Raw genomic sequence first — 15,116 nt, 5'->3', positions numbered from 1 at the left:
TGTGGGATCTTAGTTCCAATGACCAAGGCTCAAACCTTCATCCCATGCACTGGAAGGTGGATTCTTAACTACTGGACTACCAGGGAAGTTCCCAAAAGGTCTTTATGTACCTTTTCAGTCTCAGTAATTTATCTAACAAAACAAATAACATATACAAAGATACAGAGAGAAATTCAGTACCATCGTTCAAAACAGTAAAAAATTGAAAACAAACTGTTAAATAAATTAGGTGTTACAGAAACCATATCTCATTATATGGAGCGTACCATATTATTCAGCTGTTAAGAATGATTATCTATATAAAACAGTGTACCAAAAAAAAATCTCCACAATATATTTACATGAAATATGCAAGTCAGAAAACAGTATGTATCACTGCACAATTGACATTTATACATATATGGTCCACATTTCAGTATCTGAAGTAATGATCAACTGAAAGCTAACAGTACTTGTGCCGGTTAGTAAAATTTTTATGATTTGTATTATTCGTCTGTGATATTTGGTATTTAAGTAGCTTCTATGTGCCTGGCACTCTTCTGTAGACTCAGGATATAGTCAGTTTACCTGTGGACTCAAGTAAACAATTCGAACATAGTCCCTGCCCACATATGAAGGAAATCAACAAAGTGACAAAGGGTGACCAAGAAAACTTACTTTAGATAAGGGAAGGCCTCTCAGAAAACATGACAGCTGCTTTGAGACCTGAATGATAAGGTGGCAGTCATGTAAAAGGCTGGGGCAGAGTACTATCAGCAGAGGAAGTTGTAGGAGTGAACAAAGGCAAGGCAATAGGAGGAAGCACCATGGCCCTTAGAGAGCAGGGAGGAGGGAAGAAGTATGAAAAGTGGCTGAAGAAGTATGAAAAGTGGCTAAAGAAGGACTTACGGTGGGGGGGGGGTGCGGGGGGGACATGTGTATTACCCTTACAGTCAGGAAAAAAGATCAAGCTAGGTTCATGCTAAAAAACAAAAACACTACCACTACTCCAATCATACAGGCAGACAAAGTTATGAAAATCTTTCCTTGCTAAGTGCTTGACATACATAACTCATTTAATCCTCATGATAGAGCTATTAAAAAGCATTCAGGGACTTCCCTGGTGGTCCAGTGGGTAAGACTTCGCCTTCCCAATGCAGGGGACCTGGTTCGATCCCTGGTCAGGGAGCTAGATCCCACAGGCATGCCGCAACTAAGATCCTGCATGCCTCAACTAAGACCCGGTGCAGTCAAAATAAACAAACAAATAAATAAATGTTTTTTAAAAAAAGGATTCAGAAGACTTCAAAGTAAAACATTCTTGGGATGATTCTCCAAAGACAGTCCACAAAACAGATGCATAAGAATCATCTAAAGACACACACACACACACACACACACACACACACACACACTTCTGAGTCCTACACCAAAGACTCAAATTAGTTGGTCTTAAGTGAATCCAGGATTCTGCAATATTTACTGCCCAGATGACCAGAAATTAGTATAGTGACAAACAGACCTTTGTACCTCACCAGGCAGGTCTGATTGCACCTGTGTGTACACAGTCCCACAATACCATATCTAGATTAAGTCAATGGGTTCACAACTGTATTCAGTAGATCCTATTTAGGGAATCAGCAACGTGTGTAATACATTTTTCAAATATTTCACAGATCTAAAGAAGATTTTTATTTTAATTCAAGCTTTTCTTTAAAAAAAAAAGCTTCCGTTATTTGACACCCCAACTGTCACATACACCTCAATCCCTTCTACCATCCTTTCTCACTCCCTTCACAGCCAACCTTCCTCAAAGATTTGTCTACACTCCATTTCTTCATTTCCCACACATTCTTTGACTCATTCTCGTCTATCAAATCTAATCCTGCCTGTACTATGCCACTAAATCTCTTCTAACTAAGGTCAATGACCACACTGGGCTAAACCCAATTAACACTTTCAGAGCTTGTTTTGTTAGACTCGTAAGTCTCATTCCTGGTTTTCCCCCAATGCTGCACTACTCTTCCTCAGCTTTCTCTGCCCCACTTCCTCTATCTCATGACTGAACACTGGATGTCCTAAAGGTTCCGTTGAAAAGCCTCTTTTCACTCCAGACTCTCCCTTTGGCAAACTCATCCATTTCTACGGTTTCAACTAACAAGTCAGAATATAAAGGTAAAAATCGCCTCTACTCAATTACCCTTGACAATTCCCTTAAATTCACCCTTTAAGCACATCTTACCACATTAACAGGCCACACTGGCAACCAATATATCATCTGAATAAACATAACTGAAACACTTTTTCTTCTGACATTCAAGCACCAGATTAAGGAGGTAATTTACATTTAAAGGGTACACTGTATAAAAAGACACATTTTTTTTCTTACTTCCACTCCATTTCACCTCCATACTCCCTGGCTTGAAACACAGCAATGTCTAACCACTCTGTTTAAGGTAAAACTCAAAATCCTTAACATGACCTACAATGCCTTATATGGTCTGATACTTGCCATCCTCATCTCCCATCACATTTCACATTAAGCCCTCAGCACCTTCTTCCATTTTCCAAAGCATAATACCCTTTCTTTCCTGCTCTGGAGCATTTCCATAATGCTACTCCCTCAGCCTCCCATCACTTTCCATCCCTCTCTTTCTCCTAGCCAGTGCTTACCCATCCTTCAAATCCAACTTCAATGTCACTTCCTTAGGGAAGCCTTTTCACTACAGCCGCCTTTCCACCTACTCATTAGTTGTCTCCCTGTTCTGCATGTAACACTCAAACACACTTTTTACTTGTTCAATCAATGTCTATCTTTCCCACTAAGAGGTAGGCTTCATGAGGATCTTGTCTGATTTTTTCGTTGTTACATCCCAAGCATCTAAATATTGACCAAATCAAGTAACTTCAATCTCCTTACAGATGCTTTTTACTCTCTTACAATTTGCATATCCAAATACAAATTCAAATTTTCCTTTTTAAAAAATTATGGTAAAATTAACCATTGAAGTGTACAGTTTAGTAGTAACAAGTACATTCATATTGTTTTGCAACCAATCTCCATAATTCATTTTATCTTGCAAAACTGAAACTCTGTATCCATTAAATGACTCCCTATTCCTCCTCTCCCCAGCCCCTGGCAATCAACATTCTACTGCTGTCTCTATGATTCTGACTACTCTAGTTACCACATGTAAGTGGAATCATGGCAGTATTTGTCTTTTTGTGACTGGTTTATTTCACTTAGCATAATGTTCTCCAAGTTCATTCATGTTGTAGCACGTGTCGGAATTTCCCTCCTCTTTAAGGCTGAAAAATATTCCCATGTAAGTGTATGCCACATTTTGTTTATCCATTTATCCACTTATGGACACTTAGGTTACTTCCACCTTTTCGCTACTGTAAATAATGCTACTAAGAACATGGGAGTACAGCATCTCTTTGAGACTGCTTTTAATTCTTTGGGGTATATAGCTAGAAACAGAATTGCTGGATCATTTGGTAATTCTATTTCTAATTTTCTGAAGAACCACCAAACTGTTTTCCGTAGTGGTTGTACCATTTTACATTCCTATGTACAGAACACAAGGGCTCTAATTTCCTCAAATCCTCACCAACTCTTGTTATTTGGTTTTTTGGGTTTTTTTGATAGTAGCTATCCTAATGAGTGTGAGGTGGCAGATTTACTTTTATATAAACTTTATGTGCTTTCTTTTTCCTACAAACTTGTAAAAAGCCCTCTTAAAGTATGTTCCATGAACTAGCAAAAGACAATTCTAGAAGGTATTGAAAATAGAAAAGAAGAAACAGTCTTTCAAAGCAGGATTTAAGGGACAATAAAATTGTGGTTCAGGGGACTTCCCTGGTAGTGCAGTGGTTAAGAATCCACCTGTCAATGCAGGGGACATGGGTTCGATCCCTCGTCCGGGAAGATCCCACATGCCGTGGAGCAACTAAGCCTGTGCGCCACAACTACTGAGCCTGCGCTCTAGAGCCCGTGAGCCACAACTACTGAGCTCGCGTCCTGCAACTACTGAAGCCTGCATGCCTAGAGCCCGCACTCCGCAACAAGAGAAGCCACTGCAATGAGAAGCCCGTGCACCGCAACAAAGAGTAGCCCCCGCTCACCGCAACTAGAGAAAGCCCACGCACAGCAACGAAGACCTAACGCAGCCAAAAAAATAAATCAGTTAATTAAAAAACAATTGTGGTTCATGTGAAAGGGCAAAAAAAACAGGGAGAATAAATAATGCAAAGGCATTCCCTCTCATATCTGAAATTTCCTGATGCCAACTGCCTGCCAGAAGTTTTGAATTCCTTAAGCCTATGTTCGGCCTTCCATCAGGATGCTTCCCCTCCCCCTACCTGCCACCTGTTTTCTGGGACAGACCCTTCCCATCATACTCTTCCTTTCCACTTCAGCTCTGTGACTGGGTCAGTGCCTGCCCTACTCAGGGGATGACTCAGTGGCAGGGCCCCATCCTTCCCAGGTAATAGGGTCACTGGGTCCCTTGGCATAGGAAGGTATCAGTGATAAGCACAGATGGGGCAAAACAAATCCCATTACAACCTTGAAAACTTGAATTAAGTGTTTAATTAAATCTGGAAACAGATAAAAAGCTTCACACAAAGCAATGTATCAACACATCCTAAATCAGAAATGTATCCTGATCTTGGGATTTTGAACCCAAAAGAAACTTTAAATTAAAAGATTAAACTACAATATTTAAGACTATCTAGAAGACCCTCTGGATCTAGAAGTCACTAGGCTAAGTACCTCCCTAGACATCTAAAATAAAGCAAAAAAAAAAGGTTCAAATCAAAGGTATTTATTTAATAGTGAATAGTCTGCATTCTAAAATAAAAGACCTATTAAGATTTGTAAACACACACCCAACAGACACACAAAACTCATGAGACAGTTGTTATTGTTATTATCAAAATTCAAGTCATCTATGCTGGAATTATTTTTCAAAGAACAAAATGTTTTATACTTAGTTATGAAAATGAACCCATGCTTGGAAAGTAAAAGGGAACACTAACTACCATTAATCCTAAAAGAATCACCATTCTAGCATTAAAAAGGCAGATACCACGTGATAACAAAGTTTAAGTGCAGGCTAAATATTAAACTAAAAATGTCTTTATATAAGTTCAATTCCATAGTTTTAAAAATGATATGATAATTAAACCATTAAAGAAGGTTAGAAAACAGAAATATACCTCTAATTTTACTGGCTCTTTGTCCCAATACTTAGGAAAGGAGCAAATAGACCATGAAGTATTTTGAAAGTTACTTTCCTTAAATAATACTGTTTTTTATATGGCAATGTACCTTGCAGACCTAGATAAGCATTTGCATTTTCACCATTAATAGTCTACTTCAAATCACACCATATACATCAACTGTGGAATATAAGATATAAATGTAGGAAAAAATAGTTCAGAAAAGTCACAATCTCATCTATTTACTTTGAAAAGGTTAAACAAAACCTAATATTGAAAGTCTATTATCATGTTTGTCATGCTACACTTTTGAGAAAAATAACTTAGAAATATTTGAATATTTTAAACCATTAACATTACATTTGAAAATCTCTCCATGACCAAAACATAAGGTCCCTAAAATGAAGGGGGTAGGGGTTCAGTAGATGCGCCATTCGTTCTCTTCCTCATCCTGGATATCACATTCAGAAAGGATGCATGACTGTGATCTCAGAATGGGGCTTCAGCCCACTTCTGCTTTACCGCTAACACAAACTTCCAGCGCTAAATGGCGACCCCACCCCTCCAGACTCCTCAGGGAAAACAAGCATGTAAGCCATTTACAACATTAGGCTGTAAGCAGCTCATCTGCTGGAAAGTTTTATTCTGCAGAGTTCTAGACAAAACCATTTCCTGAGTTGCAGAGAGCAAACAATTTTTTCACACCCACAATTTCATTTTGATTCAAGCTAGTTTACCAGTTTAATTTGTGAGCAGACTGCCCTTCTAAATAAATAACCTGTAATAAAAGCCAAGTTATTTACAAAAATACAATGAAGGCAATTCTTCAAAGTATGGCGAATTTCTAACAATAGAATCCTACTCTATAAAAATGGGAAGGGAAAGCCACTTTCACTTAAGAGGAAAAAAATGATGGGGTATTTTTCACTTTCACATATTTTTCTCTTTTTTAAATATTTATTTTCTTCAAAACAAGTGTTTATTTTATTTTTTTATTTTTTTTGGCTGCGTTGCATCTTCGTTGCTGCGCGCGGGCTTTCTCTAGTTACGGTGAGTGGGAGCTACTCTTTGTTGCGGTGCATGGGCTTCTCATTGTGGTGGCTTCTCTTGTTGCGGAGCGCAGGCTCTAGGGCCGTGGGCTTCAGTAGTTGCGCCATGCGGGCTCAGCAGTTGTGGTTCGCGGGCTCTAGAGCACAGGCTCAGTAGTTGTGGTGCACGGGCTTAGTTGCTCCACAGCACGTGGGATCTTCCAGGACCAGGGATCGAACCCATGTCTCCTGCATTGGCTGGCGATTCTTAACCACTGTGCCACCAGGGAAGTCCTCATATATTTTTCAAGAAATATAACTCTCAAGGACATATGTATAAAATAGGATAAAATATACAAGAAAAAAGTACCACCTTACAACAGGCATACATGCCACCATGTTTTAAAAAACACACTCTTTGATATGAAATTTCTAGAGAAAGAAGTATGCCATCTAAAAGGCATTTCTGAATTTCTTTGCAACATTTTAAAGCTACTGATTTCATTTAAATTCCGTTTATTTAAAAGCCCCAGAACAAGTTCAGAAAAAAACTAATTTCAACTTTCTATTTAATGAGCATAACCACATATACCAATATGAAAGAAACATAATCAGTTCTATAATAGTTAATTTCAAGTGGATCAAGTTTTATTATAATTTTTGAGGATTTCAGTTCTAAGTTATATTGTCCACAGGGTGGCAGTCTCACAGTCTTAATTTTGTCTCTGAATTCAAGGTACAATTTCAGTGATCAAAAAGACACACACACACACACACACACACACACACACTGGTGGGCAATAATAATTTACTGTCTGGCCAACAATCGCAAAAATTGTCTGTCCTTTCCAAAAAAAATCTATGCTTCCTAACTTCCCTATTTCTTTGAGGAGTATTTATACTCCTGACATCTTAAATTTTTCCTTCAATGCACCTCTTCTATTTAATCCTTTATATTCTTTTGCCACCACCCTATTTAGGGAGACACTAGAGGCAAGGAGAGTTGTTAGATTATTACTGTACTGCAGAAGACCCCCCAACCTTGGTCAGTGTGGACACCACAGACACAACCCTTCCATCCCCCAGTTCATCCTGCACACTACTGCCAAATTAATTTCATTAAAACACATATCATATTACCAGAAATTCCTTCTTTTAGCTAAGTAAACTCCTTACTCCAAAATTCAAGGACCTTCACAATCACAACCTTCCAAAATCTCCTAAGTGCTCTGCAAGAGTCAAGGGGATTTAGGAATTAAACTTCACTTTGAATATACCTTGCAACTTCCTGGTTTTCATTCGTTCATTCATTCATTCAAATATTTTCTGAATGCTCAACAAGTGCCAAGCACTGCCCCAAGTGCTGGTGATACAGAACGGGGGGAAAAGTCAAAGTCCCTGCTCCAAAGATATTCTCCTGACAGGAAAGTCTCGGGTTGAGAGCTATTAGGGGAAGGGGGATAAACCCCCAGGTACTTCCAGCTCTCTGCCAGCAAGGGATACAACTCTTCCCAAGTATGAGCCATCAGAAGCACACTAGGGGTTGGGAGGGATGATAAAAAGACATCAGAGGAGATCTGCCAGCACTGACATTGTCTGCTACAGACCGTAGCCTATGCTTGCACTTTTACACTATACTACTATACTACTACTGGTCCATTCCTATACTATTTGTACTCTCAGCTCAGCCAAAATGTGCCAGCAACTGTTTAGGGACCTCTGTTCCTGCCTGCTTCCTTCTTATAGCCTTGTCTCCCGCTCAATCATCTCCACCCGCAAAGCATAAGCAGCCTTCCAAGCCAATCTCAAATGCTGCCTCCTAGAGGCCTTTCCCCATTCTCTTCACACAAACCCAGATGTGACATTTTAGAGACCTTCAAACCCCTGTAACCCTTGGCTTAGTCTCCTCTAAGCATTTATTACACTACGCACTGTATCGTAATTATCTGTATACTTCAACCTCCTTCGTCTGTTATTTACTGAGCTCTTGCTACATTCCTGGACTATCTAGGAGCTAGAGTTGCAGTGTTAAATCATTCCATTATTATTTTTAAATATTTAATATCCAAATGATAAACGTAAAATGTAGACAAAATATTCTATATTTTTGATTGCCTCAATCTTTTTTTAACAGTTTTGCTGAGATATAATTTACATACCATGAAGTTCACCCACACAAAGAGTAGAACTCAATGTTTTTTAGTATATTTACAGAGTTTTGCAACAATCATCATAATGTAATTTTAGGACACTGTAATCACCCTAAAAAGAAACCTTGGACCTACATTAGCAATCACTTCCCATCCCCCGTGTCATCCTCCCCCACCCCGGCCAATCCTAGGCAACCATAATCCATCCTCTTTCTCTACAGATTTGTCTATTCTGGGCATTTCATATAAATGGACTCATACAAAATGTGGTCTTTTGGACCTGGCTTCTTTTGTTTAGCATAATGTTCTTGAGATTGATCCATGCTGTGGTATATATCACTACTTCATCCCTTTTTATTGCCAAAAAATATTTGATTGTATGGGTACACTGCATTCTATTCATTCATTCCTCAGTTGACAGACATTAGGGTTATCTGTCACTTTCTGCTTATGAATGCTGCTATAAACAATTGTGTACAAGTTCTTGCATGGACATGTTTTAATCTGTCTTGGGTATACACCTAGGAGTGGAACTGCTGGGTCACATGGCAACTCTATGTTTAACATTTTGAGAGAACTGCCAAATAGTTTCCCAAAGTGGCTGCACCATTTTACATTTCCCCCAGCAACCTATGACGGTACCAACTTCTTCATTACTGTTTGACTCTTACAGAACAATAGTGATCTCACTACACAGTATCCTTACTCTCATGGAACTTATAGTCTAGTAGAATAAGACAAGAAATAAACAGGAACAAACATGTTTATTTCAGATACGCAAAAGAAGAAAATAAAGCAGCATAAAGTAACCAGACAGTAACCAGAAAAGGGAGTCTCTAGTGAGGGTAAACAGAAAGGCCTCTCTGATAAGGTAACGCTGACAGGAGTGAGATGTGCAGAGCTGGAGGGGGAATACTGCAGGCAGTGGAAACAGCAAGACATAAGACTGAGAAAAGAACAAGTATGGCACATTCAAGGAACAAAAAGCAAGAAGCCAGTGCAGCTAAAGTACAATGAAAAGGGAGAGGAGGGAGGAGGTGGCGTTGAGGACCCAAGTAGAGGCTAGACAATGTTAGGCTCAGAGACCAGGGTAAAGTCTTTGGATTTTAAAATGCCATCGTCATTTTCCCAACCCTTATATTTCTTTACGTACAGGTGTTCATCTATGCAAACGTTTACTGAACTGTCGTACATCTTCTAGCTGCACCTAATAGTAACAAATAGTAAAGAGACTATTTGGGTAATCCACACCACTCATTTAGTATCACTTTATTTTGTGGCTCAAGAGAGAACATGTAAAACATGACTACCAATGGTGTTTTGGAAGCAAGGCACAAGCGTATGAATGAATCCTTACAAAGTTATCACCTAGTCCTGACCAATTTAAGGTGTATGCTTCACCGACAGTAACTAGCAGCTCTGTCTTAGACTATTTCCAGTAAGAATATAGTTGCAGATCATTCTCATAATCTAAACCTAGATTTCATTCTTTTAAATGTTAATTTTCTCCACTCCATTGGTTAAAAATTAATATCTAATTGCTAAACATAAAACCCATGGGCACAAAATATTCTACATGTTTCTATATTGTTTGACTCATAAAAAAAGAATTTTTCACATATTATGCTATATTTAGTTTCTTCAAAGAGACGCAAAATGTTTTAAAAAGTCTAGTGACATAAATGCCATAAAACAACTTGTTACCTAGTCAAAATTTATCCAGTTAAAATTCCCTTTTTACCATCCCAACTTGACCCCCATGGCTCTCCCTCCAGGCACTGTGTGCTCCTACCCAGCCAGGCTACTAGCCAGCCTCACACTTGTTGCCCCAACCTCCGCTTTCTGATACACATTCCCCACCAGGAGAAATCCAACCTGTTCTTCAAGGTCCAGGGCAAACACTCTCCCTTCCTTGTCTGGTCTCTAGTCCTCTTCCCTGAGTAGAAGTGACTTCTCACCTATGTGCTCTTGAAGGAATTCTGCAACTCAGATGCTGCCCTAGCCAACTGTGCCTGGTACACAACAATATATAAGTCTATGTCTCGGACAGATATATTGTCACCAAACTACTCCTCTCAGCATACCCTCAAATATATATAAAGCTATTTGCAATTATACCGGGTGCTCAGTTGAAAATCACATCCATTTTAGTACAATTTGATACCAAGTCGTCACAAAATGCGAGGTCAAGATTGAAGCTCTTCTGGAGGCAATTAAGGCAGAAGGATCTTTCCTTCCTTCCACGCTCAGGCCTAATTCTTTAGTAAATGGTTTCTGAACAATGACACAATCCTCTATTTAAATGAAACTTTTCCACTCTTATTACCGACACAAGAATTGCTCAACAATTCTCTTAACTCTCAAGTTTGTGAGTGGTATGTACCATCAAGAATTTATGGCTCTAAACCCAGAGCACAGAGAAGGTGAAAGATCTACCACAAGGTCATACAGCTAATCAAAAGGGCCAAAATATGACTCCATTCAGGATTCTCTCCAAAACCTCCTAACATGAAGAACCTGAACATCAGTTAACTTCCAAGACTATCTGATGATGCTTGGTGTAGAGAAAACGTTCAAATATTTGAACTAATGAAGATGATCTAAAACATTTTTAGTTGTGGAAGTTTATTTACAATGTGAAAGTAATTCATCCTTAATCATACTGTCCACATTAACAGATTATTTCAAAATTCACTGTGCAGTTAAAACTATCAAACACAGTTTGGGAAGGCACATACTAACAACTAATCCTTCTGCTCTGCGTAATGGCACTGACCAGAGACTCGTCCAAAAGAGCCACTTTTTCCTTCTTCATTTGTTCCCGGAGGCCCAATAGGCTAAACATCAGAGCTCACCCCATTTTCTAATTTCAGCTTGCATTTAAGATAACGCTTTTGTTTCATTTACAGCTCACATGCTGCTGACACAGCTGCCCCTTCTTTGTAATAAACACAGGGCTTCTATATTTAAAAATACAGTGAAACTTTGTTATAACATCCCCTCCCCAGTCTCCGGCCAATTTTCTCTCTTCCAAGCCCCACCTCCACCCCAGGATTTTCTATCCGCGGCGCTCAAAACGTTAGACCCTTTTTGGAAAGTCACATTTCTTCTTTAAAGACATCTCATCCTAGTGGTATTTTTCTTCTCCACAGCGTGTGTGTGTGTTTTTTTTGTGGGGGGGGGGCGGACGTGGGCGGAGAACGGGACGGACGCCCTTCCCCAGAGGCCTTCCCGAGCAGAAACACTCAAGTCTGTGGCTCCGGACTCTGGGGTACTTTCTGAGAACTACGGCCGGCGCCCCCGATGTCAAGTTGGGATGACCTCGCAGGCCGGCCTCGGGGCGGGGCTCGGGCGCCGCGGGAGCCCGGGGTGGACACGCGGCCAATCCGGCTGCCGCGGGCAGCTGCGCGGTCAGGAGAGCGCACCCGCGGGCACCGAGGATCTCCGGACAGCCCTCGGCGCCTCCCCGCGCCCCCCCCCCCGCCAGGGGGCTGCTTTGTGTCGGGGGTGTTTCTAGTCAACACCCGGCCGAGACAACGGGGCTCCAAGCCGGGCGCGGGCTCCCGGGCGCCGAGGGCAGGGGGCAACACGCCCCGCTTCGCTTGGGACCGTCAGAAGGGGCCGGCCGAGGAGGAGGGTGTGGGCCCGAGGGGGGCACTGGGGACAGATAAGGAGAAGCCAGAGTTAATCATCACCTCCCGAGCGCTTGGAAAGGGACGGCCGGGGGCCGGAGGGGCGGGAGGGCGGCCCCGGGGAAAGTGAAACTCCTTCCCGGCAGCTCAGCCCCGCCAGCCTCCGGCAGGAGGAGAGGAACCCTGAGTACACTCGCTCCTCCAGCCCGCCCGGCGCGGCACTCGTGTCTCCCAAAGCCGCAGCCCAGTTCACGGCGTCATTAACAACTACTCGAACGCGCGTTTTCCACGAAATCACCTGGGGTAGGGGGCAGGAAAAAAGAGCCAGAGCCACTGGAAATAAAAATGAGTTAGTCCCCCCTGTCCACTTCTAAAAAGAGATACACCGTTCCCATACCGGGAGTCGAACCCGGGCCGCCTGGGTGAAAACCAGGAATCCTAACCGCTAGACCATATGGGAAGTGCTGCTGAGAAAGCTGCGGTGACTCACCTGACAAGCGCAAACGCCGCCGCTCCCCAGCTCCACCGCCCACCGCCACTCCAGCCGCCGCCGCCTCTGCGCCACCCGAGTCGCTACCGCCGCTGCCCACGCGCTCGCGAGCCAGGGAACGCGCCCGACCCGAGCGCGCGGGCGTCCGGGGGGCGGGGCTGGGTCGCTCCACCGCCTCAGGAAAGTTCTGAGGCAAGGCCGAGCCAAGCGACTCTCGGCTCCGAAACCAGCTGTTTCACCTCTTTTTTTTTAACTCCGCCAACGGCCCCCAGCCTACAGGTCCGGGCTGCTCTGCTGGTCAAAGTGCGTGCGGACTAGTTGGCAAAGTTGAGGGCGGCGACGTCTCTGGGAACAGCTGTTTGCGTTCGGGGCGGAGGCGTCGCGCGAGCTCCTCGGCCACGAGCCAGCGAGCCTAGAAGAAGGGTGGAGGTTCTGGATCTCAGGGAAAAAAAGAGAAGGCGGGATAACGCGGGGACGTGAGGCTTGAGCTTCCCGTCTCTCAGCTCAGGTCCCGTCGCGCTTTCGCCCCTTCTCCGTGACCTCAACCCGTTTATAGCAACCCCACCTCTCCGGAGCCGGGAGTACCGCCCCTGGAGGGGGAGGGGAAGGAGAGGAAATTTCGAACGCGGATTGAGTCGTCTGGGCACCCGTAGTTGGGAACCGTGGAACACTGGTCCGGGGGAAGAAGGGAGGTGTCCGGGCTCGGAGGCTGCGGTGGGCCTCGCGGTGAGCTGGGCTCCGACTCGTCCCGCGTGGGGAACGCGAGCCTCAGCCGGGCCCGGAGCGACCCGCGGAGCGGCTGGTCCTGTCATGTGAGTCGGGTCTCAGGCTCTAAACAACGAGGTCTTGTTTCTCCGGGCGGCCCTTTCCCCCTCCGGGTCTCTAGCTCCGCCACCACCCCTCTCCCCCCGCCCTCGGCCGGGGGGCGTGACGGACGCTCCTTTAACTCGCTCGGGGTCTGCAGCGGACAGGCGGGGCCTGTTTTCTGGGCGGGGTGGGGATGCTACCCCGCAGAGCGCCCTGGGGGCCTGGAGCACGGGCTCTGGGAGGGAGGCTGGCGGCCCCTGGAGGTTGGACGGCCGCCGCAAAGCGACGGAGCGCTCCCGCCACCTACACGGTTGGGGGCCGAGAGCATCCTTCTGGTTTCTGTAGCGCTTGAACCGTGGGGTATTGTGAAATTGTAGGGTTGGGCTGCGGCCACCGCTGCCTCCTCCGCCTACTAGAAGCGGCCAGCCTTGGTTAGCCTATGAATTTATTTTTTATTTTTTGGTCTTGCCGGCCGAGGGATCCTTTGGCTTTTCTAATTCTCTTTTGCCATGAGGCTCAAGAACAAACTGTATTAACTGATAGTCTCAGAGGAACCACGGCCTCCCACCAGAGGTGTCTTATGTTTTGTTCTTTGGGTAGAAATAACTTGATTTAAAGTGAACTTTATGAGTTTCTTCATGTTTCAATTAACAGTAATCTCCAAAAATGCCAGAAAGGAATGGAAAGAATAGATAATCTTCTCCAAGATGTTCCTTATTTCTTCACATTGATGACAGTAACAAATGAGGCATTTTTTAAAAAGCTATTTTGTTTAAGGGCGTTTTAAATCCGTTGCAGACTTTTTCCACTCTACTGGCAACAGAATTTCAGTTGACTGATTTCATTCAGCTAAATAATAAAGCAGGGTGCTGTGTGTAACAAGTCAAGATTCAGTAGCAGAGGCTTATATTTTGGCCTTTTTAAGAAGTTGTAAATCATGCAAAAATTTACCTTTTTAAATTGTAAATAAACTTAAACTTGTTTTTCCTTTTCCAGGGCAGACTACTGGAAGTCCCAACCAAAGAAATTCTGTGATTACTGCAAGTGCTGGATAGCGGACAATAGGCCTGTATGATAATTTCTCTATTAAAGATTCTCATAATATTGTATTCATGTGAAATGTTCCTTTTTGATCTAAACTCAGAGCTTACAAAACAGTTTCATATACATTGCTCTTGATTTTTCAAAACATCGAACAATTTTTGTTGTCTTTTCATTCCTTGTAGGAAAGCTGTGAGCCGCCTTCTTTTTCATCAGCCCAAATTTGATTATGTACTAAGCCAAATTATTTCTCTGTGGCCCTTCAGTCACATTAAGGAACTGGACATTGCGTGGGTCATCGCATTAATGTTTATGAAACACCTACGTTATGATGGTGCTGTTTGTAATGTTGTCGTATACAAAGAAAAGTAAAAGCAGAAAGCCCTTAATATGTAGAAAGAAGCGACATTGTACTTTTTCTTGTATGTTTTGTTTTAGAGATAGTTAAATATGTTTGATGCAGAGCTTTATATCTCTAAATGCTTAAATTTGAAAGAACATTGTTACCTTTGTCATGGAATGTGAAAATAGGAACCTTTAAGCACATTATTACTGTATGTCTTGGTCCAAATTCAGCTTTTAAGACATGAAACAAAAAGCACCATTGATTTTTGGTTTTTTCCTCATCTCATGCATGTCATACTCTATGTACATAGTACATAAACGGTAGGGTATCTTTTAAATGTATATTCATATCCTTATTATTTGGTAGAGTGGGAGGCACAGAAGAACAGTAGCCCCATCTTTAACAGTGTTATGTTTC

At 42.7% G+C, this 15,116-nt stretch overlaps 2 protein-coding genes and 1 non-coding gene across 5 annotated transcripts in view; 1 reads left to right on the top strand and 2 right to left on the bottom strand.

The window, feature by feature from the left end:
* Nucleotides 1-12,979, bottom strand: part of ELF1 (E74 like ETS transcription factor 1) — a 105,178-nt gene extending 92,199 nt beyond the window's left edge. For both annotated transcript variants that reach the window (XM_059995548.1, XM_059995554.1), the window contains exon 1: nt 12,506-12,979. The gene's annotated coding sequence lies outside the window, so the exon portion shown is untranslated. The remainder of the gene's footprint in view (nt 1-12,505) is intronic.
* On the bottom strand, nt 12,404-12,475 carry TRNAE-UUC (transfer RNA glutamic acid (anticodon UUC)). Its single transcript has one exon. It is a non-coding gene; the product is annotated as a tRNA-Glu (tRNA).
* Nucleotides 12,980-13,006: 27 nt separating the features above from the next.
* The window catches only part of WBP4 (WW domain binding protein 4), a 33,148-nt gene continuing 31,038 nt past the window's right edge, over nt 13,007-15,116 (top strand). For both annotated transcript variants that reach the window (XM_059995558.1, XM_059995556.1), the window contains exons 1-2: nt 13,007-13,317; nt 14,309-14,381. In XM_059995558.1, coding sequence (XP_059851541.1) covers nt 13,316-13,317; nt 14,309-14,381 — 75 coding nt within the window. In that variant the 5' untranslated portion in view covers nt 13,007-13,315. The remainder of the gene's footprint in view (nt 13,318-14,308; nt 14,382-15,116) is intronic.

Source organism: Delphinus delphis, chromosome 18 (genome assembly GCF_949987515.2).
Source record: "Delphinus delphis chromosome 18, mDelDel1.2, whole genome shotgun sequence".
Lineage (NCBI taxonomy): Eukaryota > Metazoa > Chordata > Mammalia > Artiodactyla > Delphinidae > Delphinus > Delphinus delphis.
Note: the sequence above shows the minus strand (reverse complement) of the source record. Positions and strands in the feature narration are given on the sequence as shown.